The 27,120-nt window shown below is 38.9% G+C and overlaps 1 protein-coding gene across 1 annotated transcript in view; it reads right to left on the reverse strand.

The window, feature by feature from the left end:
• Positions 1-27,120, reverse strand: part of kcnq1.2 (potassium voltage-gated channel, KQT-like subfamily, member 1.2) — a 121,771-nt gene that overhangs the window by 67,474 nt on the left and 27,177 nt on the right. The window contains exons 13-14 of the mRNA XM_053685937.1: positions 25,029-25,071; positions 24,803-24,914 (exon numbers count right to left, since the gene is read on the reverse strand). Of these exons, the coding sequence (XP_053541912.1) occupies positions 24,803-24,914; positions 25,029-25,071 (155 nt within the window). The remainder of the gene's footprint in view (positions 1-24,802; positions 24,915-25,028; positions 25,072-27,120) is intronic.

The raw sequence follows: 27,120 nt of genomic DNA on the forward strand, positions 1-27,120 counted from the left end.
ACGGCCTCGGTAATTTGCGCACCAGTTTGTGCTCTCTTCCTGCGCAGAGCCCTTTTGTGTCTGCTGTTTACGTTGGTGCGCCCTGGTCGTCTCTGTTTGCATGAGGACACAAAGTGGTGTGGAGTTGGTGAGGAGCCTCTCCAATTGTTTAACTCTCATCCATTCAACTCTGAAAAACACGGACCGTTAAACCGCGCTGACGCAGCAGGGCTTCGACAAGCCACTATTAAAACGAGCAGTATACAGGCATCATGGTAGCTATATGCTGTTTCACCAGCTCATTGTCTATAGCTTCCCCCTTACCTTGTTAAGCTGAGAGTGTGTCATGGGACCATTTCAGAAAAAGCATCAACATCATCATTTCTTTTAGTCTGGAAAATACTGTTGTTGTTTTTATTGTTGTTGTTGTTTTTAAACAACACATTTTTATCAGAATTATTTGACTGGTTAAATTAGAAACAATTATAAATATTAGTTTCTATATGAATATTCTGTTTTAATTGGACAGGCTACTGTATTTGCCATCCCACGCTCCCTGTTTAAGTCAACGACAGGCATTTTATCACACTTGTGAACTTCAGACCATTTAAATTCAAATGAGAGAAAGAGAGAGAAAGAGAGGGGGAGGGGGGGCTAAATCAGTGAGTAAACAATCCCTTCAGTGTGCAATGGGGACATTTACACTCCCGTTCCTACATGTGGAGGCCCTAAACTTTCTAATGTACACAATTGTTAGCCATGAAAACGCAGGAGACATGTAATTAGTGACCAGGCAATTTGCAGGACAGTTAATTCAATTATAATAAAAATATACAATGTTTGCAAGACTTACTGTTTTAAATATCTTGATCACACTATTAACGTCGTGTGGGAGTTTTCACCACATTTTGCGACAGGACACGTACACACGGCAGTGCTCAACTGTTTGACGGCAAACAAGAGAGTACGGCTGTGTCCCAAACCACGTACTTACCTACTATATAGTAGGTGAAATACATGTATGCACACGCATCGGACACAGTCCACGGCTTCAATCAGTCGTCTATTTGCACGTATAGCCTGACTAATAATTAACTGCACTTGAATCTTTTGTAAAATGAAAAATAAGACACCCAAAACTGTATACGGTACCATAACGAAGACGAACTGTATGTCGATACGTGAAATTCGGGAGGGAACATTGGACGGTGTGGCGTGGGGATGTAATGACATGTGACCTTAATCAAGCTATGTTCTATAACATATAAAACAGGAACATGAAAAGAAATATTCTAAAAGCAACTCATGTAAACACCTTAATCACAATATTTTCTTATTCAGAATAAGGTCAATAATTAGATTACTGCTGTCCATGTAAACGTAGTCAATGATAACTTAATTTCCAGCGACATGACTACGTACTTATGTTGTAAAACAGCACCAAAAATTTTATGTGTCATATAAATCTGTTAGCTTAATCAGACACATTTCTGCCATGGTATATCAAGCAGGATCATACACTAGCTAGTGGATTTAAAAAAAAAAAATCATTAAAGTCATTAGCCTCAAACAAAAATCACTAACGTAAGTAATCATTTGAGAGCTACAACAACGATAACAAGCTACTTACATTTGTAGCCAGAGGTTGGCTGAGAGTTCATCCTTCATTTTTTTTCGAACTGAAAGACTTCAATAACATGACATCATTTCCAGTAAGGGACCACAGTGAGCATCGATGCTCCCTGGTTTTTGTTTTGTGGTGCATTGTTGGAATTATCAGGGAGCAAACATTTCAGTGCACTTGGAAGGATTTTGCGATTGAGGCAAACCTTAAAATGGCCATCTCCTTGATCTACTGAACCCTGACTACTGAACTATGGAGCTGATTGAGCCATACACCAAGTGTGTGCTTCTCCAAAGGGTTCCTGGTCAAATCAAATTGGAGACCAAATCAATCCAAACATGAGAACAAAAAGATGTTGAAATGGCCCCATTTGAAGAAGGTAGTGTATGACAGAGTGATAACAGATATGTCAAGAAGAATGCCGGGTGAATATTACAATTACGAGGACGAAAAATCTACATGGAAAACGAGTTTGGAGATAGTTATGAGCTAAAAGGTGGGCATACAAGTTATTAAAGAATTTTATATTGCATTCACAATAGGAATATAAACCATTTGAATTTATTTTATTCCTTAATATAAATTTACCATTTTTGTTACCTGTGGTAATGAAAAGAAGAAGAAAAAAAAAGCAAGCCAACACTCCATGTTTGCACGAGCTCTTATCTGGCAGGAGACCCAGAACATATCTGGATGCCATCCAAAGCTAATATTTCACAATGTAGGCCTGCCACAAACCTTCACCACTATCACCCAGCTTTTACTGATAAAAGTGTTCTTTTACTTTGCCTGTTTTTTCATCTGTAACAAAACAGTGTGAAGCTGAATATGTATGCGATTGAACGAAAAGTGCTCGAGGTCGCTATAGCTGTTACGAATTCATGAATGTAAATGTGAAAACCCTGGTCAACATTTCATATGAAATGACTCACAGCTAAAATATTATAATATATAATAGAAGCACTCCACTAAGGTGTTGCAGTTAAATCTCTGCAGGAGGAATGACTGACTGCATTTAAGCATTTAAGCCTGAGCTAAAGAAACAGATACAAGGCTTTGAGTATTTATGTATAAATAAAAAAAATAAATTCAATCAAGTATTTTCACAACACAAATTCCACTCTGAGAGATGAAGTAAGGATTTACAAAGCTAAATATATGTGGATCATCTTAGGAGAATGTGTCGAGAGGAAGAAAGCAACAGAGAGAGATGGGGAGAGAGAGAGAGAGAGAGAGAGAGAGAGAGAGATGGAGAGAGACGGAGAGAGAGAGAGACAGAGAGTGAGAGATGGAGAGAGACGGAGAGAGAGAGAGACAGAGAGTGAGAGATGGAGAGAGAGACGGAGAGAGAGAGAGAGAGAGAGAGAGAGAGAGATGGAGAGCGAGAGACAGAGAGAGAGAGAGACGGAGAGAGAGAGACGGTGAGAGAGAGAGATGGAGGGGGTGTGAGAGCTTGAACTTGAATGTCAGCAAACAGAGATCAAACCACACCGTCTCATCAAAAAGGGATTGAAGTGTGTGTGTGTGTGTGCGTGTGTGTGTGGAGCAGCAGGTGTGAATGCCTTTTCGGCTTTGAGCAGGCAAAGCTTTGAGATGAGTAACAGCGCTCGTATTGAGGCTGTCCTGTAAGCATGAGACCAGCTGTGTTGTGTGACTGACATAGCAGTCATACACACACAGCCACACACCCGTGACCTGCATGACCTTCATGCTAAACCGGACCACCAGCTTCTTATTAAAGCCTGTGTCATGGTGTGTGTGTGTGTGTGTGTGTGTGTGTGTGTGTGTGTGTGTGTTGGGGGGAGGGGGGGGGGGGGGGTTGTGACAGATGGGATCATATGGATATCTTTCTTATATTTAAATATTTGTCATGTTGCTAGTTTTGAGGCACACTCTTGATTTGACACTCATGTGAGTTGACACTCACACTCTAGAGTCCCCCCCCCAAACCCCCCCCCCCCATATTTTAACTGCAGTCGAATATTGTCTTAGTGTTTGATTAATTTCCAAATTAGCTGGATAGCAACAAGTCTTTAGAATTGAAAGCGTTCAATTTCCCAAAGCGTTCAGATCACATCACATCCTGCATGTCAAAACAACAACAACAACAACAACAACAAAACAAATAACACACTCTGCTCTTTCCAAAATCTGGGTCAGGACACATCAGTATCCATACACAGATGATCAGCAACGTGCAGTGTGGGCGAACAATGACACAAACGTTTACAAACACTGTGTGAAAATGACTAGAACTGTCTCATGAAGTTATAATATACAAGACACCTTTTAAACATTACTGAGTGTGTGTGTGTAAGTGTGTGTTTGCACATTGCTCGATGTGCACTCGAGACCTATTTCTGACACAAGTCATAAACAGATCTCAGTGCTCTTTTTTTCCCCTTGGCAAAAATCAGCACATTAAGTGTCCGGTTAACACACTGGACCACAGACAGAGCTAAAATGGAAAAGTAGTGTCAGCCTTGCTTAAAGTAAAAAAAAAAAAGAAAAGAAGAAGAAGAGAGAAAATGAGTAAAAAAAAAAAAAAGAAAAGAAAAGACGTGTGCGCAACCCTTTGAGTACGAAGCCTAAGAGAGGTCACACTCTTCTTTTTTATTTTTATGTCTGTGCAGAGCTAAATACAGACACACATGCCCTAGTCATTTGGGTGCACTGTGAATTCTTTGTGCTCCTTTTAGCCCGCTGAAAATCTCCACTCCAGTTGAGCATTAAATGTGATCCGTGTTAAAATGAGTTACAGTGTTGTCATGAAGATGCCAAAAAAACGCCCACGTCTTTCAATGAGCTCATTATAAACTCCTCGTGTAGAGAAAACACAAGGTGTTAATATATCTTTTACTACCGCATTTTTTTTTTTTTCAAACACATTGCAAATCCATAACATACATCACTGCATTATGGAATGGTTCTCGTATAGTTCCTGTCATATGTGTACAGCTGCACTTTCCTCTGTGTAGTGACTTGGCAAGGATAAGCCATCATGATATACAGTACAGTATGTGAAAACATGAATAATGTAAAACTCTACATGTCAAATTAATAAATTAGGATGAGGCGAAATAATTAAACCCATATAAAAAGTTTCGGAGTCCCCCTCCCCATCCTTTAGTTGAAAAAACTGCCCTCGTTCCAAGAGCGTGAAGTTGAGCCAGAGTTGAAGAGGCACAAAAGGAGCTGGGTACGATACAGAACTGCTTCGGAGCAGCAAGCACAAACAGGTTTCAGTTTTCATGACCTGACAGAGTGCCAGGTCCTTTTTTTTCGCTCTCTCTCTTTCTTTTTTTTTTTCTGATGTTGAGTCAAGAACTTTCTTTTTTTTGCCAAACTTGCAGATTTGCTGTGCAGGATACAACAACAGAGCAACAACAACAACTTTAGCCTTTAGAAGAAGAAAAAAAAAAACTACAAAGCTTTGTAGGGATGTAGCAAATATCACAAACAATTTCAGATGTGGATTAAGTGCAGATATGATATCAATATTATAAACACGGTCTGTAGCTGTGTAGCTATAGTGCAAGTTTTTGTTTTTGTTTTTTACTTCAGAAGCAAATGCATCTTATTTATTTCATACAAAATATTAATTCTTGCAAATCACAAAAAATAGACTTATAATATGACAGATAAACCACATTTCCCTGTATTTCCTGCATACATTCTAACACACACACACACACACACACATATGTTCGATCACATGCACACACATACACTGTACACCCATGCGGGTGAAGATGCAGGCAGAGTTGTGTGCATCTTGGTTAATGACAGATATGTGGCTGCTCTGTGGCCTCCGCTTCACATCAAAGCTGCATTCAGCTGTAATAAAGGCTCTCTGCTCTGCTCTGCTCATCACACATTCCCATCAAACAGCAGCTGGTCCTTCAGGGCTTCCAGAGCGCCATGCCAGCATGCCACTCATTAAAGCAACAGACTCAGCAAGAGCAAATCCCTAATATATATATATATATACATATAAAAACTATGAAAGAAACAAACAACCATTATTTATTATCATTAGGACTAATATTTGCTTGTACTAAAGAGTTCATATTTATAGTGCGGTCCAAAAGTCCGACACCACTACTGAAAATGCTTCAACAGGATGTCCCAAAAGTCTCCATACAACACTTTTGAGCAAAATGTCTGCCAAGTACTTAATTTATATTATGTAGTCTTTTTCAGATAGACTTTAAGAACGCCTTTGAGAAAAGAAGAACGTACTGAAATCATTCTCACGGCTGGATCAGGAAGCTGTCGCACGGTTGCGATGGACTTTAACAGGAAACATGGTGAGTACAAATCCACACGAAACTGCAGCCAAACTTATTAACAAATTCAAAAAGACTGGAAGTGTTGCGGAACGACCGAGAAGAAGTCGATGTCCACCAACATCCACTTACACAACTGACGCGGTGCTGGCAAACATAGTCCCCTATATATGGAGGCTTTTGAGACACCCTGTATTTTGCATTCTTTTTTAATATAATACAAAGTATTTTATTACAAAATATATTACCAGCATTAACTTGAGTTAAAAAGTCAAAAAAAATATTTACATGAATTTCAAAATGTCTTCGTCATGGTATGTCCCACTTTGCTTTAATGACAGCATGCACTGAAGCTGAGAACGAACTCCATATGTTTGTCAAAACCTGATGATCCATTTGGAGTAAACACGGGTTTTATTGGAAGAGATAATAATCAAGGAAAATCTGACCTTTTCTACAAAGGAGTCCATCCATTTTCCATACCACTTATCCTACACAGGGTCGCAGGGAGCCTGGAGAGCCTGAGGGTGAGGGAACTTGGGGCACAAGGCGGGGACACCCTGGACGGGGTGCCAACCCATCACATGGCACAATTGCACACACATTCACATACTACAGACAATTTGGAAATGTCAATCAGCCTACAATGCATGTCTTTGGACTGAGGGAGACAACCGGAGAGCCCGAAGGAAACCCCTGAAGAACAGAAGAACATGGTGGAGGCAGGATTTGAACTCTCAACCCTGTAGGTGCAAGGCAAGCGTACTAACCACTAAGCCACCATGCCCTAGAAAATAAATAGTACCCTAGAAAAAGTGCAGAATCGGGAATATTGGATATCACATTTCCATCCATCCATCTTCTATACCGCTCATCATTCCTTCAGGGTCGTGGGGAACCTGGAGCCCATCCCAGGGAGCACAGGGCACAAGGCAGGGTACAACCTGGACAGGGTGCCAATCCATCGCAGGGCATAATCACATACACACTCATTCATACACTATGGACATTTTGGACATGCCATTCAGCCTACCATGCATGTCTTTGGACTGGGGGAGGAAACCGGAGTACCCGGAGGGAACCCCCGCAGCACAGGGAGAACATGCAAACTCCGCACACACAGGGCCGTGGTGGGAATCAAACTCCCGACCCTGTAGGTGCAAGGCAAACGTACTAACCACTAAGCCACCATGCCCTAGAAAGTAAATAGTGCCCTAGAAAAAGTGCAGAATCGTGAATATTGGATATCACATTTCCAATATGTTTAAATGCTAGTTTAAAATGATTCCAGAAAACAAATTCCCAGATTTTCCATGTGGTCTCAAACTTTAGGACCCCACTGCATGCACGGTAAATGAAAGATGATGTCACGGGGCCTGGAACAACTACTCAAAACATAGGATTGGTTCCATCAAACAAGTCTCCTAATGCTGTGCGTGCATTCATTAGATTTTTAGAATGCTTGCTCTTCAGGTGACCATGCTGCCAGAGAGATGAAGAGTGAGGAGGGAGCTGGGCTCTGTTATGAGGAGACCGACCGGCGCTCAAGGTCCCAACGTCACTCGCAGCTAATCTGATTTAAGCACTGGACCATAAAGAGCAGAACCACCTGGAGACAGACACTCTGGTGATAAGAGTCAGCATTGCACTCCAATAGAATTCAGAGGAGATTTAACGTGCCATGGGTGTTGATAAGAGAGTTGCTAGATCAAGTGATTTCTAGTCTGCTATCGTGTTCAAAAGTTCAGACTGAAATAAAAAAAAAAAATGAGCACACATGTATTCTGTGTCTTTCAGGATACATAATAGTGAAATGAGCTTAACAGCAACAGATTACACTTCCAAGGCAGTACAGAAGTTTAGGAAATAAAAAAGTGCAGCACTTGCATTGTATAGTGCCATCTGTTGACTCAGTTAACAAATTCTGCCTCTCGACTGGCATCTTATTTACAGTTTCAGACGTCTCCATTTCAATTCATTTCACGCCGGCTTAGGCCTGTCCCTGATGTTTTGGCTTGTTCAGAATCAGTTACTGCTGCTTTCGCCACAATACCTTAGTGTATTACTGCTCCTTGTTAGCCTAAACGGCTAAATCTCACAAGAATGTTTTATGCACTTTTGATAAATTACTCAGAGCACAATCCCTTCAGTGTTAAAGGCCGTGGATAAGCAGTTTACATGACTGGCAGGGGTGGGGGGTGGCGGGGTGGGAGGGAGAGGGAGGGGAGTTGCTGCAAGGGGCTTAGGGACAGCATGGAGAATTAAATTGAATAGCACAGACAAAATTAGTTGGAGGGTACAGCTACGCGAGCAAAAAGCTGAATCAGGGTTGCTAGGAAGCCCGAGCTGTAAGGATGAGCAAGTATTGCCTAATTGCTGTTTTAGTAAAAAAAAAAAAAAAAAAAAAAAAACAGTGGTGGGACAATGATTAAATTTGGTAGAAAAGTACACCACAAAGAAAGGTTTTTGGCATATTCTTACATAAATACGTAAATAGCTCTGGTCATTTCTTAACATCACTTTAGACTTTAGTCTTTCCATTCAGTTAACATTACGTTGGTGCTCCAAATAGGAACTTCAACGTATACCAAAAATAAATAAATAAATAAATAAATAATAATAATAATATAATTTGAGCATAAGTATGATCATCCGGCCAGTCTAAATACTCATTACATTTCTGAGAGGCTAGGACTTGGACCCTGTAATCGCTTTATCAGTACAAAGCCCCTAGAGGGTTAACAGCACTACATAAGAGACTCCTTTAGCACATCAGTTCTAAACTGCCCTCGTCCCCCACCCCAGACACCTGTGTTCAAAAAAGAGCCTTTGTCCAGCCTGGCTTAATTTGATCTGACGCTCCCCCACACATGTGGAACAGCTCAGCGGCCCTCATAACCTTAGCTGATTATGTCTGGAGCTCAGAGTGTGCCATTAGACTCTCTAAAATGGAAGAGTGTAGAGGGAGTGTGTGTTAAGTGATGCCTTAATGCCCAAGGGTGTATCTTTCTATGAGTTGAGCCGCAAACCAAGAGCTCCACAACCATTTTTAGATGAAGTGAAGGAAGGAAGAAGAAGCCTTTATTTGTCACATCTACATTACAGCACAATCAAATTCTATATTTTTTGTTAGGAAGCTGGGGTCAGAGTGCAGGATCAACCATGATACCACGCCCCCTGGAGCAGAGAGGGTTAAGGGCCTTCTCAAGGGCCCAACAGTACCAGCTTGGCTGTGCTGGGGCTTGAAACCCCCAACGTTCTGATCAGTAACCCAGAGCCTTAACCATTGAGCCCCCAACTTTTACCAGAAAGCCACATTTAATGAAAATATTTTCACATGGTAAATGCTTGCTACAATGTATAGGCATTACAATATATCAATTAATCCCTGTTTTTCTTACTCATAAATCAAATGTATAAACAGATACTTCAGTTAAGCAGTGCCGTTACTTACACCCCATGAGAATGATTAGTGAAGCCAGTAGTGCAGGAGGAAATTGTTTCTCTTCAGGAAAACAAAGAAGCCAGTAACTCAAGAATTTTGTTATAACTCAATAATGTTACCACAATGAGTTTCCAACTTGTGCAAATTCTGTTTAGTTAAATTGGGTTGTCATCTACTCTCAACAAAAATTTAAAATGAACTACTTTCTACTTCAACACAATTTATAAAAAGTAATCCTAATTAATTCTACATACAGGTTCATTCCAGTCTTATTCCACAGGTCATTTTAAATCAACATAAATCATGTAATCAGGGATGTCACTAAAATCACAGGCTCTAGTTTTATTTGTTTAGTCACTCTAGTTTAGATTTTTGCTATTTATTCTGTTGCTAATCATGTATTACAGGCACTGAAGAAGTGTGCTAAACTTATCAGCCATCAAATTGTCTTCTCTGATTGAAACGTCAACTGCATTGAAACACTACAGATACTGTATGTATTTACACTCATATGGATAGAATAAACAAATCCTAGCATTTACTATAAATGCACAATTTTACAACCTACTAGAATTTGGCCTGGAATCTAAATAGTGACATGTACATACATTGCATCGGCATTACTTTTAGCAGTGTTTAGTACCAGACTTGTAGTGTCCAATCACCCTGGCTCTCCTCTACTCCCGCTTCCTTCTGGTTGGCTTTGACAGTGCTTGGCTTATATGCTTCACCTCATCAACACAAACCGAAATTCTGCACCTCCTCCTTCACTATTGGGAGTTTGCTCAGGGCATGTTCAAAACAGAGACGGCGCCAAGTACTACAGTAGCACTCTAACACATGCACAAGCACGGAGTGGCCCGAGTGTATTTTCTGATCTAAATGAAAGGTTCAGAATGCGATTACATCTCATGTGGATTAAGTGAAGTAGGTACATTTGTTGTTAGTGATTGGAATCACATCTACTTATAAGTACTTCCACATTATTTGTGGTCTTTTGGGGGATTCCGGTACATACACCAAATAACACTTGCTCAACTAATGTCAAAACACATGTATACTATGCCAAAGAAACAGGCCTGCTTTCACAAACAATTCATTTGCATGTTCTAACTAATCATGGAGACAAGGGACAGAGACAGAAGATGGGGGGGGGGGGGGGATAAAAAAACACTGAGAGGGGAAAGAGAGAGATAGAGATAGCCTGGAGCCTATCCCAGGGGACTTGGAGCACAAGGTGGGGACACCCTGGATGGGGTGCCAACCCATTGCAGGGCACAATCGTATACACACTCACACACCCATTTACACAATACTGACAATTGGTAATTCCAATCAGCCTACAACACATGTCTTTCTACTGGGGGAGGAAACCAGAGTATCCGGAGGAAACCCCGAAGTACAGGGAGAACATGCAAACTCCGTGCACACAGGTCAGAGGTGGGATTTAAGCCACCAACCCAGGATGTGTGAGGAAAACGTGCTAACCGTTAAGAAACTGGGGACCATACAGTCTTATAAAAAGTTAAGATTAAGGTTAAATCTAGAAGCCTTATGGCTTCTTCCTCTGAAAAAGAAGTAATATGGAGACTCATGCCCCTGAATAAAGACCAGATGAAGTATAGCATGCTACAGTGTTCAAATAATGTGAATGATATTAGGGGGCTTTGGACTGGCCCGTCTAGCTCACACCCCGCTAACGGAGGAGCGTTTCCTCACATTGACAGCTGTGATTAACTGTTCCTAAATCCACTTGAAAATACTTAAGTAATAGAATGTCGTTTCATTATGAGACTTTTAGAACCAGAAAATAAGCGCAAATTGTCCTTATTATTAGATGCACTTTTATGAACAAGATGGCAAGAGCGAGCATAGGAAAGAGAGTGGAAAAGTCCTACAACAAAATCCACTTACTCAACAAAGAGAGAGAGAGAGAGAGAGAGAGAGAGAGAGAGAGAGAGAGAAACATGTTTCCAATCCCCAAGTTGTTGTGCAATTTCATGCAATTTCTTTTTGTCTGAGGGACTGACTACTATGGCAATTCCTATTACAGCAGAACCACCTCCAAATAGTGAACTCTGTGTGCCACAGAGAGAGAGCGAGACAGAGAGAGAGAGAGAGGCTGTCCAGGGGTGAGACTGACCGGGCACACACACTCCTCTCTGGCACTGAAAAACACTTGACAGCACTGTTTCCACTTTTGCTGGTCTGTTTCCTCTGCTTCAGGGTGAAAGGTTTCAAATGTGCTCTATAGTGAGTAAATATGGTACTCTGAGCTGGCGTGAAATCATGATTTGTAGTGATTTTGTTCGCATTTGCGTGTGTGTGCGTGCATGCAAACAGACATGTATGAGCATGTATGAGTGCTGCTACAGCACAACCTGCTGGCTAATGGACACAGCAGAAAAGGTGTATACTTCTTTTGCAGGGGAAAAAAACAGCTTCTAATAGTTGTTGGTGCGGCTCGATAACTCAGTATACCTGCTCTTATTCAGTTCTGGCCTTGTCGCTGTTTTCATCTTGTTTTTCAAAGGAAACCTGCTTCATTTAATATCACTAGCACACTTGTTCACTGCAGCCAGGAGCAGATGTGAAAGTGATTTAGTAACATAAACATACATGACCCAGACATCTGGCACTGACCAATCACACAAAACCCCTCTATGTTTCTCCACAGTAGGCCGATAGAGCACAGCACATTCTAGACTGCAAGGCCATGGTCTCCAAATCGAGATGGCCCAATTATCAGCTTTAAAAAGGTCAATAGCAGATCCTTAGGGATGTGTAATAAATTCAAGTGGGTTGGTAACTTGAATTTATGATCCAATTGGTCCATTTAGTTCTTCACATATAAATATTGTTTTAGTGCTACAATGGGTAAAGGAGCTAAATTAACCATTGTTAAAAATAAACAAACAGCAATTCGATATTTTTTTTTGCTGCACCACTGAACATGGTATAAATATTATATTTACCTGTGATTACAAGATATAGAACAGGCTGGATATAAAACAAAGTCGGTTACTTTCAGTCCCCTCTGAAAGTATTGGAACAGCAAGGCCAATTCTATTGTTTTCGTTATACATTAAAGACATTTGGGTTTGAGATCAAAAGATGAATGTGTTAAACTATGTAGAAAATGGCACCTATTGTTTGAACCCACCCATTATTTCAAGTGATCAAAAATATTGGAATGTGTGACTGAAAGGTGTTTCCTGCTGACCTGGTGTGCCCTGTTAGACTGTATGTTTAAAGAATTAATAGCTCTGAAGGTCTACTCTTGGTTTGAACCCTAGGTTTCACCTGTGAAGACTGCATTTGTTGTTAAAAAAGGATAAACCAACTTGAAGACCAGAGAGCTGTCTATGGGAGAAAAACCAAGCCATTTTGAAGCTGAGAAAAGAAGGAAACTCTATAAGAGCCATTGCACAAGTATAGGGCATAGCCAATACAACAATTTGGAATGTCCTGAGGAAGAAAGAAACTGCTGGTGTACTAACAACCAGACATGGGACAGGTTGGCCAAGGAATACAACAGCAGTTGATGACAGCTGTGAAGAAAAACCCCAAAACAACAGTCAGTGACATCACCAACAATCTCCATAGGGTGGGGGTGAAGGTATCATAATCCCATAATTTGAAGAAGACTTCAAGTGCTGAAATATAGAGGCCACACAACAAAATCGAAACCACTCATCAGCAGTAAGAATCAGAAAGCCAGGTTGGAATTCACAAAAAATACAGAGATGAGCCGCAAAAGTTCTGGAACCAAGATTAACCTCTACAAAAGTGATGGAAAAGCCAAAGTGTGGAGAAAGATTGGATATGTAAACAAATATTAAGTATGATTTACTTTAATTTACTTCCTGTTTTGCTTACTTAAAATCTGGGTGGTCTGCCACCAAAGCTGCCATGTTTTAAGTTATTTAACACATCTAGATGTAAATATGAGGAAATGAAAACTGAAATTCTGATCTGTCATCTCATTTATCTTTGGATCTCAAACCCAAATGTCTTCAATGTATAACAAAAACAACAGAATTAGCCTTGCTGTTCCAATACTTTCTGAGGACAGTGTACATCTTCAGACATAATCAGATTTAATTTAAGTGATGACATATCTATTAAATTCCTAATGCTTATTCATTTGGACCAAACAGCTATTTTATAAAATTTTTCCAAAGATGCTGTAAACCTTTTAAATATTACCTCATCATTGTCATCACTATTGATTCGTTCCTCTCTTTTTTCTCTTTATTAAAGCTCGTTCAAGCCGAGTGGGTGATTCAAGCTGTAGGCCGACAGTGACTCACGCACACTAACCATACATTCTGGCCTTTCGTGTATAGAAAAGAAACTCACTCCATGGAAAGTCCTTCACCATATGTGGGAGCAAAGTCCTTTACTGCAAGACATTTCATTAAAGCAAAACCAGGTCAAACTGTGTTGTACTAGTAGTTGATCTATATTCAGGATTTCATGTTATTTAGATCTAAAAATTCCACAATGATGCTCAGTCACATAAACAATAGCACCATGGTAGAGGAATTAAAGAATTTACCAAATTAAATCCAAAACCAAGGGGGAAAAAATCTCTACAGCAAGAATATGTAACAGCTCAGTTCTATCAGACCATTTCATTATTGTGCAGTGCTGCCCAGAGTGCGTTACAAATAAATTAATCAGCTCCTTATGGTCTCTGCTATGTCTTGTCTTTGACTGTGTTCAAAGATATCTTGCTGTGAAGCCCCTGCTCATGAGGCACACAGGAAATGGAGTGATGCCTTCCTTGAGGCACACTACTCTAAAAATGATTACTGTGTAACACTGATCTAGGATCAGTTCTCTCTTCGAAAACCCATTAAAGAAAAAAAAAAAAACGACGGAGCCATTTTTTGTCTTTAACACTCACACTGTGTACCAACTCCCCCTGTTCACTTTAGCAATTCTGCTGCCTTTGCTGGTCAGAGTGATCTTACACAACTCTACAACAGCAGGGTGTCCAGTCTTATGTGCAGTTCATAAAAGCCCACATCACACTGATCTAGCATTCCTCAGCAAACACTAATGTCCTAAACTCTTGCAGAAAGTTCTTCTCCATAATATGGGCACATTTAGAAATTTTATGTTCAGTGCATTCTTGGGTTGGCTTGCCATACATTTTATGGAAGCATTGTAAAAGGCATGACTTGTAGATTTCAATAAAGATGTTTTTTACTAAGCAAATAAAAAGCAAACAAATGTAATATAAAATATATATATATATATATATATATATATATATATATATATAGATAGATAGATAGATAGATAGATAGATAGATAGATAGATAGATAGATAGATATAAGATTTGAGGTTCAGGTTTTCTTTTTCCACATATCAGGTGAACAAGTAGCCATAGGCTGCTGACTTACAGGAGCCATTTAAGTTGCCGTTTAGCTTTGCTTGTTGATAAATGCACGTGGTGAGGAAAAAAGGCCTGCTTTTCAACACCCAGTGAGACTTATTTCGAAACATTATTAGTGGCACTTAGAGCCAGTGCTCCTGGGAGAGTCCCAACTAGGGCAGTATGGATCTGATTAAGCCCAGAGTGTGGGCAGAAAGGGCAGTTCTTGCGTGGATTTGATTTGAATAATTCATACAGCATTCATATCTCTCTTACCATCTATCTGCTTAAACTGAATGTCCCTTTATCTGAATGTCACAATATCTGTGGCCGCTACAGAATAATGCAGAGAGCATTCCGCGCCCCCCCCCCTCCCCCCCAAATATTATAATTAGGAAGAGATATGTAAATGAGATATCACGCTTACTGGCGAAAAATTGTGAAAGAGAGAGAGAAAGAGCATAACGCTCTATGTGTGTTTCGCTTTGTATCTTCAGCTTACAGCGTTATCAACTCACCAAAAGCATGCCTGTCTCACTGACTCCCTGACACTCACTTACTCATGCTGATATACTCTGTCAAACAGACAGAGGTTCTTACACGCATCAGTGGAATCTGTGATGACTGGATTCATTTTGTCTTTAGGTCACAAGCGCAGTTTGAGGTTTTTCTCCTTTCAAAAGGACTTCAAATGTTCTCTCATTATCTTAGGAAAGCATGACATCAGACTGTGAGCCAGGAGTAATTGGGCGAATGTGCCTTAAACAGATGCTGCTCTGAGTCTTCTCTGAACTATCCATCATAATGCCATCTGTAGTAAATGTGCATACGCATGAAGCACATTCCTTATGTTCAGAGTACCACTGATGTGTGATATTAGGTCTAAAAGATGAGCATAGCTGGTGTGCAGCAAGAAAGCCTTTTTTACAAGCAGTAAGAGTCCAAGTAAGCTGCCTCTATAAACTGCACTGTTTCCTCCAACACACACACACACACACACACACACACACACACACATACACACACACACAAGCATAAAGTAGGACCATAAGGTAATAATAGCCTTCTTGTTTGGAAAAAAACAGAGTCCCTCAAGAGACACACAGCAAGAATTAAACTAAACTTGTAGAAAACTTCAGTGCTAGACAAACAGCTGAATAAAGAACATTTCGAGTGAGAAGAGAAGGCCTGGGCACTCTTAGACCAGTTAAACTGAGTGTAAATTTGTTCGGGCTGGCTGCAATATGTATTACAGACTACAGGCTCATTTCAACAGCCTTATTCCAGTCAACACTCCTAGACTAACATCCCTCTCTGCTCTGAACACAAAGAGGTGTTCATTCGCTCCAGGTGTGTCCTGTGCTGCAGTCAGCAGGAGAGCGAACAGGCTCTGGGAGGAATCCTTTACTCCTGTGTCTATGTGCGTGCGTGTGTGTGTGTGTGTGTGTGTGTGTGTGTGTGTGTGTGTGTGTGTGTGTGTGTGTGTGTGTGTGTGTGTGTGTTTAGACAAGTTGAAATAGTGTGTGTGTGTGTGTGTGTGTGTGTGTGTGTGTGTGTGTGTGTGTGTGTGTGTGTGTGTGAGATCAATCCATATACATCAGGATTAACACACCATAAGTAACTACCACTTGTAATAATTGATTCTCCCATAATAATAAAAACATATCCAAATATCCAGCACATGCATAAACCTTGTTCATACTATCAATGAGTAAAACCCACCAAGACAACTATGAACTAACACCCTAATGAGCATGTTTGAGGTTGTTAACTGTCTGGCAACATTCAGAACTGAAGTTGAATAGCAAGTACCAATAATTACACCTGGAGACCCTAGTCCAGTTCAACATTTAGTAACATTAAAATTAGTCAAATAATTTTTTTTTGCTAAATTACTGTATATTGACATATTCTTAGTCATAGATTGAATAAATATTATTAAATGCAGGTGTATTTTCAACAGGTACAAAAGTCAGTTAATATATATTAACATGATGGTTTACTGAGTGGGCGTTTGAATGTGTGAATGGATTGGCACCCTGTCCAGGGTGTACCTCGCCTTGTGCCCGATGCCCCCTGGGATAGACTCCAGGTTCCCCGCGATCCTGTAGGATAAGCGGTATAGAAGATGGATTATGGATTATTGATGAAGTTCATAATTTGTTAAATAATGCAGTCAATAATGTTAGTTAAAAAGAAACTTAACTCTCTCTCTCTCTCTCTCTCTCTCTCTCAGCAGTTTCTTATATATACCCAAGCCCACCTGAACAAACCCATTTTAGAGCATCCATAACATGCTACCTGAACCCAGTCCCACCACACCCTCCACAGTCAGTGCAGAGTTAGAACAGATAAACACACCACATTGAGAGCTAGGAACCAGAGCTGGCAGAATGAGAGGGGGCTGGTATTTATACAGGTGCTTTGGGAATGAGCATGGACCAATAGAACACCTTTGAAGGAGAGAATGAAGAACCTATTCACTACTCAGGCTTCCTCAGAGCAAAGGCTGGAAATAGCAACATGCTCAAACCACTTAAAATAACTTTTAAATAAATAAACATGACACTTCTGAAATTACTTATCCAACAAGCATATTAACTTGAGTGAACGTTACTTTCACTACCTAAAGTAATTTTTTTATATGGTCCAGTAACACACTTATCTGCCTGTAAGTTTTCCCGTTAAAGATCTCAGAGCCCAGAGGGAGTTCATTCAACCAAATGAAAGAAAAACAAAAGAAAACAGATATGCTAGCAGGAGGGGAAGAGAGCTAGGGGGAAACTTTCATCACGTTCATCATATTCAGTGTGTAAGCGAGATTGCCTTCAGATTCCACTACAACTTTTTCCCCCCAGGATTTCAGTTTACTTATTCAATCTACTGATTAAAATGACATAAAAACAATTCGGACTTGTTGCCTCAGCAACTTAACAAATTAAATAACAAACGCCGCCAAAACAAAACAGGATAAAACGCAGTAGATTACTCTAGGCTCAATGCTAAATGAAAATCAGAAAAATTACTGTGAGGATAATGGAAGAATTTTAGAAACTGAAAGGAACTCAGAATATGGAGAAAACATTAGATATGAATCTACAACAAAATTAAAGCCCAATCATGACTGTTGTAATGTTGGTTGGACACTACTTTTCTGCTATATTATAAAAATTAGAGTGACCAAACTTTGTGACAGGAAGAATGCCTAGCTTGGAATATATACTATATGAACACAAAATTGAGATTGCTTAATAGGCAAAAGTAATAGTAGTAGTTATGTTCAAGTAGCACATCACACACACAATTCCACAAGGTCAAACTAATGTGTGATCAAAGGTCAAATTGAGTGGACTGTATTGGAATCTTGAGATATGGAGTGACAGCTGCTCAGAAATACAGTATGATGGATACTCTTCCATGGTGCCATTTTTGCCCAGTGTCTTTCTGATAATGGAGTCATGACCAGTGACCTTTATTGCTGAAAGAGAGGCCTGTAGGTCCTTTGATGCTGTCCTTGGGTCTTTTGTGACTTCCTGGATGAGTCATTGCTGTGCTCTTTAAAGAATTTTGGAAGGTCGGCCACTTCTGGGAAGGTTCACTACTGTGCTGAGTTTATCCATTTGGAGATAATGGCTCTCAGTGTGGTCCTTTGGAGTCCCAGAGCCTTTGAAATAGCTTTTTTATGGAAGAAAAAGACTGATTCCTAGACTGATGTATTTCAATCACCTTCTTTCTCAGCATTTCTGGAATTTCTTTTAACCTTGACATAGTGTGTTACTGGGCAAGACCTTTTAATGTCATGCTGTTGAAAAAGCTCTGTTTAAGTGTTGATGTGATTGAACAGGGTTTGCATTAATCAGGCCTGGTTGCGTCTAGTCCAGCTGAACTCCATTATGGATGCAGTATCATAAATTTGTGGAATTATTAACTACAGGGGCAAATACATTTTCACACAGGCCCAGTTGGTATTGGATAACGTTTTTTGTTTCGCTTCAATAAGCAACATTATCATTTAAAAACTCTATTTTGTGTTTACTCAGGTTGCCTTTGTTTTACAATTTAGTATGAGATATACACAAAAACAAAAGAATTCACATTTTTCACAACACTGTAGCGATTCATTGAATTTATAAATGCCTAAACAAAACATGTGCTTATATAAGTGGATTGTCTGGTCATATTGCCCCAAATAGGTATTGATAAGGCTACAAACTCAGTTTTACAGGACAAAGTATACTACAAACTGTATAACGTTAAACCCTTTAACGTTAACAGAAACATCAACACTGTTGTGCCAAAAAAAGGCCCCTCTCTTCACACCCTTAATCCTCTTTTACTAACACTGGTCTAACGGTTCTCATACAACTCATTAACACCTCCAGCTCTGTCTACACACAGCACTCAGAATGCCGTCTGCCACCCGGTGAGGTTTTGTTCTACAGATCTAATGGAATTAGCAGATAGCAGTCGAGAATGGCCACAGGCAGAAAAGGAGAAGCAATGAAAGCTGCTCAGAGTTTACATAATGAAACTGTCTGAGCTTTAAAAAAAAAAAAAAAAAAAAAAGCAATGGTAATAAATTAGACTTAAGGCTCATCGTATTCTACATACCAGTCGAATGATCATAAAAGCAGATTTATGAAGCTTGCACAATATGGATATGCATTTTAGCCTTATATGCTTCTGTTCTACCGAATGGTGTGGACTACCAAAAAGTGTGGAATGCACTTTTGCACAGAATATTTTTTTTTTAAATCCAGAAAGAAAAATGAAGATTATCATCCTACAGAAAATAACTGGTGCAATCTAACTGCTGTGTCAATAGTAAGGCCTCCCTTATCAAATAACGCTTTATCAGTAAACTGAAAGAAAGAGAGCGTGTTAATCTAAAACACTGATGAGACTGGCTCAGAGAAGTTTGTATGCCTTTTTGCACACAAATAAATAAATATGAATACGGTATATGACTTATAGCAAGAACCTTCCAATGTGCTTACATTCAGTTGTGGATAAAGACTTATACTCTTTTATCTTGTAACTACATACAGTATTTTCTTATTAGTTTGTCTGTAGATACTAAATAATTGTTAGTATGTTTTTAAAAAAAAATTGCTTTACTATAAACAACAACAATAAAAACAACAACAACAATAATGACACTCAGGCTTTTATTCCATAAGCTTATATATTATAAAAATGTTAACATTAAATATAAAGTTCATAAATAAATGCTGTAGGCATTCCACTATAAATAGTAATATAAAGCCAGCAGTAGCTCATGACCATAGATTTTGCTGGGACAGGACCACATTAATAACGACATAGCCTCTCTACTTAATTTTTTGAGGCTATCCCACTTGACTTATGTAGTAGGCTACTATCTAGTGCAGCTTTATAGTACACTGTGTAAGGCAGTTGAGAGTTGAAAACATAGTCATCCTGTATATAGACTAGCGGCAGGGTTATTTTTCTGTGTCCAAGGTAATATCATTAACCAGGGTTGACAGGTTTCGGAAAAATTTCCAGTCCAACTACTGTACACCTCAAAACCCTGAAATTAATTTGAAAAAGAAAATGGGAATTAAAAAAAAGATTTTTTTTTTTCTCAGCCTTTGCATGAGTGTTTCATGCATTTCTGATGTACATACAGTATACAACAGAAGGGAGTCCACCCCTGTGCAATACCACTTAAATAACAAATGATTCAAAATGGTATCGCCTGTCAATAATTGTATCATTTATAAGTTGACAAGTAGAGTATTTCCTCTTAGGAACAATAAAAAACTATACTTTAGAAAGAAAAATACAGGCCCCAAAGTAGAAACTCAATGCAACAAAGGTAAATACACCTCTGATCAAGTTATATAACCTGTGATCATTGAAACAATATTGAGTACACCGGTGATTTCCAATTAATCTAATTGCATGGACATGGTTATAAAATGGGCTGTGTCTATCTGCATGTCTGCATCATGGCTCCACATGGAAAAGAATGTGGAGGAATTGAAAAATCTGATTGTGAGACTTCACAAAGATGGAAATGAACACAGGAAGATCAATATAGTAAAAATCAGTCAAAGCACAGTAGCAGCAGTAATCAGGAGGTAAGAACAAGACATAGTACCACTAATCAGAGCCTCAGTGGCCGTCCTCCTAAAATGACACCATGGACAGTGCGCTACTTGTACAATCTAGCTCTGAAAAACAGATGGGAAAGTGCTCCAGACTTGGCAAAGGGGTTATCAATGGAAATTGGAGTTTCTGTGACAGCTCAGACAGTGTGACGGACCTTGCATAACATCAATCTCTACGGAGAGCGTCCAAGAAAAAAAAACATTGCTTGTTTTTTGGCACAAATCTGCAAGATTAAACTTTGCCAAAGAACATGAAAAGAAGCCTGATGAATATTGGGAGCACATTCTTTGATCAGATGAGACCAAGATAAATTTGTTTGGCTCAGATGGGCTCCGGCATGTTTGGCGTGAACCTGGCCAGGATTACCGTAGTGAATGCATAATCCTGACAGTGAAACATGGAGATGGGAGTGTGATGATATGGGGCTGCATGAGTTCAAAAATTGTTGAGGTGATGACATTTATAGATGGCACCATGAATGCCTGTGGATATACCAAAATACTGGCTGACAAGATGACTACCAGCCTCCAGAAGCTTGGCAGAAGAAGACTATTCCAGAATAATAGCGATCCAAAGCACACTGCCCAAATCGCAGCAGAGATTCTAAAGAAGAAAGTGAAAACTATGACCTGGCCAAATATGTCACCTGACTTGAATCCATTAAAATACCTTTGAGGTATTTTCAGGAGAAAGCTAGAGCAACACATCCTCTCCAGCAAAGAGCAGCTGAAAAAAAACACGGTTTCTGAGAATGGTAGAACATCTCTCCAGAAACGTGGTATTGTCCGTGCCGAGGAGGATTGAGTCTGTCATCAAAAACAAAGGTGGACACAAGAAGAATTGGAAAAAATGGAAGATTCTAATCTCAGTAATGAAATGTGTACTGACATCTGTTGCATTGAGTTCCTACTGTGGGGCCTGTTTTTTAAATATAAATCTTTATATAAATCTAAACTCTTAGTTTTTAATTTTACATAAGAGCAAATACCCTACTGTTCCATTTAGAAGTAATGCAATTACTGTGAGGTGATATAATTTTGAATCTTTTTGACATTTAGGTGATATTGCACAGGGGTGTACTTGCTTCTGTTGTATACTGCACATTATCCAATCCATTATCCAATCCCCCATTTCCACTCACATTTTTTTGCAATATGTCTTACAATACAAATGGTTCTGTACATCAGTCACACTGTCTACAACGCCAGTGTGTGGGGTGTGTGGGGTGTGTGGGGTGTGTGTGTCTAGTTATTTGCTATAAAACAAGATCTTGAAGTATTATAAACTAGTCCAATCTGGCAACCCTGTCATTAACTGTTCTGTCATCTGCTCTTCCCTCAGCATGAAGCAGCATGATGCCTGCCTCAATTCCTGGACCACTATTAGCGGCCAAGACCTCTAGGTGCAATAATGCAGTACAATGGAAGCTTGGTTTTACTGTGCAACAGCTTGTGCAATAGCTTACTTACTTACTTACTGCACTTACAGCTTACTGCACATTACTGTGCAACAGCTTGGAAGACAAACAAATTAATGGAATATCTGTCAAATAGCAATATTTTTCAAAACAGTCATTCAAAAGAGGTAACAACAACAACAACAACAACAACAATAATAATAATAATAATAATAATAATAATAATAATAATAATACATTTGATTTATAGGAGCCTTTGAAGACTCTCAAGGATACCTTACAGACAAGTTTACAATAAAAGAACACAAAAGATAAATAAAAATCTAAAATCACAAATAAAAATTAGCATTATCATATGAATAAATACCTTCAAAAATAAAAGTTATTTGTAGTAAGCTACAAACAAATGTAACAAATGAAAGACCATCACAATTACGGATATCTGGCAGTAAAGAGTTCCACTGTCGTGGAGCAGCACTGCTAAAGGATCTGGACCCCATAGAAGTCAGACGAACCAAAGGTATAACAAGAGAGAAAGAGAGGAACATGGCCTAAGATTGCGGGTAGGAGAATATAGAGTTGTGCCCAAAAGTTTGCATTCTGCTAACTTATGTTTGCATTCTGCTAACATAAGTTAGCAGAATCTACTAAATCTTACTATTGTCAACAAAATAAGAGGGATCATAAAAATCCCATGTTGTTGTTTATTTAGTCCTGTTCTGAATAAGCTATTTCACATAACAGATGTTTACACATAGTCCACAAGACAAGATTATAGCTGAAATGATAAAAATTACCCCATTCAAAAGTATACTTACCCTTGATTATCAATCCTGTGTGTCGTTACCTGGATGATCAGCGACTGTGTTTATGTTTTGTGATAGTTGTTCATGAGGACCTTGTTTGTCCTGAGCAGTTAAACTACCCACTGTTTTTCAGAAAAATCCTCCAGGTCCTGCACATTCTTTACTTTTCCAGCATATTCTGCATATGTGACCCCTTTCCAACAGTGACTATATGATGTTCAGATCCGTCTTTTCAGACTGAGGACAACTGAGGGACTCGTACATGACTATTACAAAAGGTGAAAACGTTCACTGATGCTCAAGAAGGCAACACGATACATTAAGAGATAGGGGGATGTAAACTTTTGAACAGGATGATCGGTGTAAATTGTTAGTATTTTGTCTTCGGGCGGACGTGTAACTATCTTATTTAGCATCTGAAGGGCAGTACTAAATGGGAAAAAAAAAGATCTTTAAACAAAATAATAGCAATTTACACTGATCATCCTGTTCAAAAGTTACAAGAAAACCATGATTGTATGTCAAGTAAACTGTTATGAAGTGAAGACAGTGGGAGAGAAGAATTTGGCTTGGTGGACATCTGCATAGCAGTGAACGTGGATTCCAAATTTCCTAAAACATATAGCCGCGAGGTAGAGTTAGGGTAACCTAACCTAACCCTAAGATAGATTATAAATAATAAAGGGCCCAAAACAGATCCCTGTGGAACACCACTAGTAACCGGAGAGCACTGTGATCGAAAATTTTTCAATTTAACAAACTGCGTGCGACCAGAGAGATAAGATTTAAACCAAGTCAGAGAAGTGCCGCTAACACCAGTGGATACTAATCTGTCTAAAAGGATGTTGTGTGAGATAGTGTCAAAGGCATTAAATCAAGAAGAGTGAGTATAGATAGAAGTCCTGCATCAGCTGAGATTAACAGCTCATTAGTGATTTTAACCAGAGCAGTTTCAGTGCTGTGATTAGAGCGGAAACCTGACTGGAACTGTTCATAAAGGTTATTAGTTTGAAGATGAGTGTGGACCTGAGAAGCAACTATCCTTTCTAAAATGTTTGAAAGAAATGGTAAATCAGAGATTAGTCAGCAATTTCAAGTATTTGTAGGTCTGAACCAGGTTTTTCAGTATGGGACTAATCACAGCAGTTTTAAAAGATGACGGGACATACCCAGAAGTAAGAGAGGAGTGAATAATTACCAAAAGAGGTCATTAGTATTTCAACAGAATCTAAAATGTATGGAGTGAATGAAGACTTTATGATCTCAGTGAAGTTTAAAATTAGTATAGTGCCCCAGTCCCTCACACCATTTCAAACAGTTTGAGAGTAGGTAAGTAAGATAAAGCCCTCATCTTACAGACTTAATAGTACTAAATCCAAAAGTATTAGTACTATTGAGATTCACACATGGGAAGACAGGCTGTATAGACAGGATTCAACATAATGCAGATATCAGTTAGCATACAGTTGCATAGCTTTAACCTTGGTGAATGCATTTCTTTCTTACACCTCGCAACAGAGTGCACTAAAAGCCCATTACTCTGAAGTACTTAACACATCACTGAGCCCAGAGTGCAGGAAAGTGCTTTAGGAAGACTCTGTATACGAGGGAACGTAATTAATGGGTAACATTCCGTGTGTGGAACTGGGCAGATATGTGCATTGATGAATGAATGATTTGAATTCTTGGAGAAATAATGCAGGAAGCACTGTGTACTCACTGTGAAGCATCTGTCACCATGGGGAGTGGGATATATTCACTGGCAAAGTCCATGTCATCCACTAGGCTGCTGGTGGGTGAGATATCAGGAGGTCCCTCCAGCTTTTTTCTAACTGTAATAAAAGAATCACAGGAGAGCAATTTCATTAACCCCAATAAACCAAAATTTAAACTACCAAGATGATCAACAGAATAGAGTAAAAGAAAGGAAATGCAGTTGATGATACCTGGAGAAGCAGGACAGGTCAGATTGAAAGAAGGCCATGAGTGCTGGCAGTCTGTGGACATGCATAAGAAAACACATGTCACACACACACACACACACACACACACACACACACACACACACACACACACACACACACACACACACAGAGCAACTCAAAAATGTAAGAGAAAAAAAAGCATTGATAAGATTCTGGAAATGTTACAAAGTTACAAAGAATCTATTTTCCATTTACCAAAGCAGCAACATTAAAATAAATAAATAAATAAATGCATAAATAAATAAATAAAATAAGCACAATAAACACAAGACAGTGGTGGGGATTACTATCAACTATCATAAAGGGTGTTATGGTTATTATTCAGAATCAGAATTAGCTTTATTGCCTAGTATGCTTACATACATACAAAGAATTTGCCTTTCTTGACAAGAGCTTCCAGTACACAACAATACAAAACAGCAAAAAGACATAGATAATAAAGAATAAATAATAAGGATAAATAAATAAACAACTATTTATGAATTCAATTGAAAATAAAGTATACATAGAATACACAATAAGAATATATATATATATATATATATATATATATATATATATATATATATATATATATATATATATATATATATATGTATGTATGTATGTATGTATGTACATACACACATACGTAGTGCAAGTTCTCATAATTGTGATCTATGATTATTATTCCTGAACTTTCTAATCATCCAGATGATTTAAAGATTTAAAACTCAATAACTAAGAAACAGGCATGAATAAAGTTAAATTAAACTGCAATTTTAATTTTATTTTATTTTATTTTTTTTAAGTGTTGTTAATATGATTGGGTGATTCAAATCTATATCATCATCCGGATGGTTGGAAAGTTCAGGAATAAAAAGATCTTTAAAAAAAGATCAAATAAATCAATATTAATGGTAAATATTTTCCTCATTGTTCATAAAAGTAAATCTTTGCTGTGATCAGAAGGGAGTCCCTGAAATTTCCTTTACTCTGGAAGGGGATGCAGAAACTTTGAGAATCAAATCTCAGTACTAGTACATAAAAAAATGTACCATTTTTATTAAAGATTCATAGCCAGGAGTTTAATTTGGAAATAAAAACAATTTCAGCAACAGGCCACTAGGCCTGGAACTGTTGGATAATTACTTTCGTCAGAGTGATACAGTTGGCACATGGGAGAAAGGGAAAAATAAATAGAGGCAGAAGGATGGGGAAACAGACTGAATGGGTGAGTGAGAGAATCATAGGGATAAAGAAAACAACCCATTTTTATTAATAGCTCCCCAGTTTTGCACAAACACATTTGGTTACGTAGGGCCCCAGCCAATAAAAACAAACACAGTGCCTGGTGACAGCAGGGTCCTGGAGCCACAACCCCATTCAGAGATTCTCTCAGGCCACCGGAGCAGTCTGATAACACCAAGATAAGCCGGATGTTGAGCAAACTCAACAATGCTGAACACTGGTGGCCCACAAGGGCTGTTCTTGCAAAGCTGTTTTATCATTTTCCCACAAACACCAACCCTGTTGCATATTTCTGTTCTTCATTGGCTGAATGTATCCAAAAACTAGACTACTCAATTGTTGTAATATTGCTGCTGGTTTGGGAAATTGAGAACCAGTAACTACAGACAAGCTGAAGAAACATATGATCAGACTTTCAACTACAGCAGCACAGTGTAGCACAGTGAGCAAGCTCCAGCTTTCTTTAAAAAAAAAGTCTACATAGCTTTGTATTAATTCAGATGGTTCTTACATATCTGCTGTGAGTAGGCTGCACATTAAAAAACAAATACTTTTTTTAAATATATAATTTCCCTGGTGATAAGGCTGACAATGAAGTAATATACAGATTTATAACCTGAACCAACACAACATAGTAGAGAAGAGTACCTGCAGTACATACATCCACAGTACACACATCCACTGCTCTGCACATTACAAAACTGGAAACTATGTAGATGTACTGTATGTGTTAGTTTGTGGTTATTCTTCAAGAGAAAAACATGGTGGCTAAGTGGCAAGCATGTTTGCTTCACACCCCCGGGGTTGGGGGTTCGAATCCCAC

Source organism: Ictalurus punctatus, chromosome 14 (genome assembly GCF_001660625.3).
Source record: "Ictalurus punctatus breed USDA103 chromosome 14, Coco_2.0, whole genome shotgun sequence".
NCBI classification, from domain to species: Eukaryota; Metazoa; Chordata; class Actinopteri; order Siluriformes; family Ictaluridae; genus Ictalurus; species Ictalurus punctatus.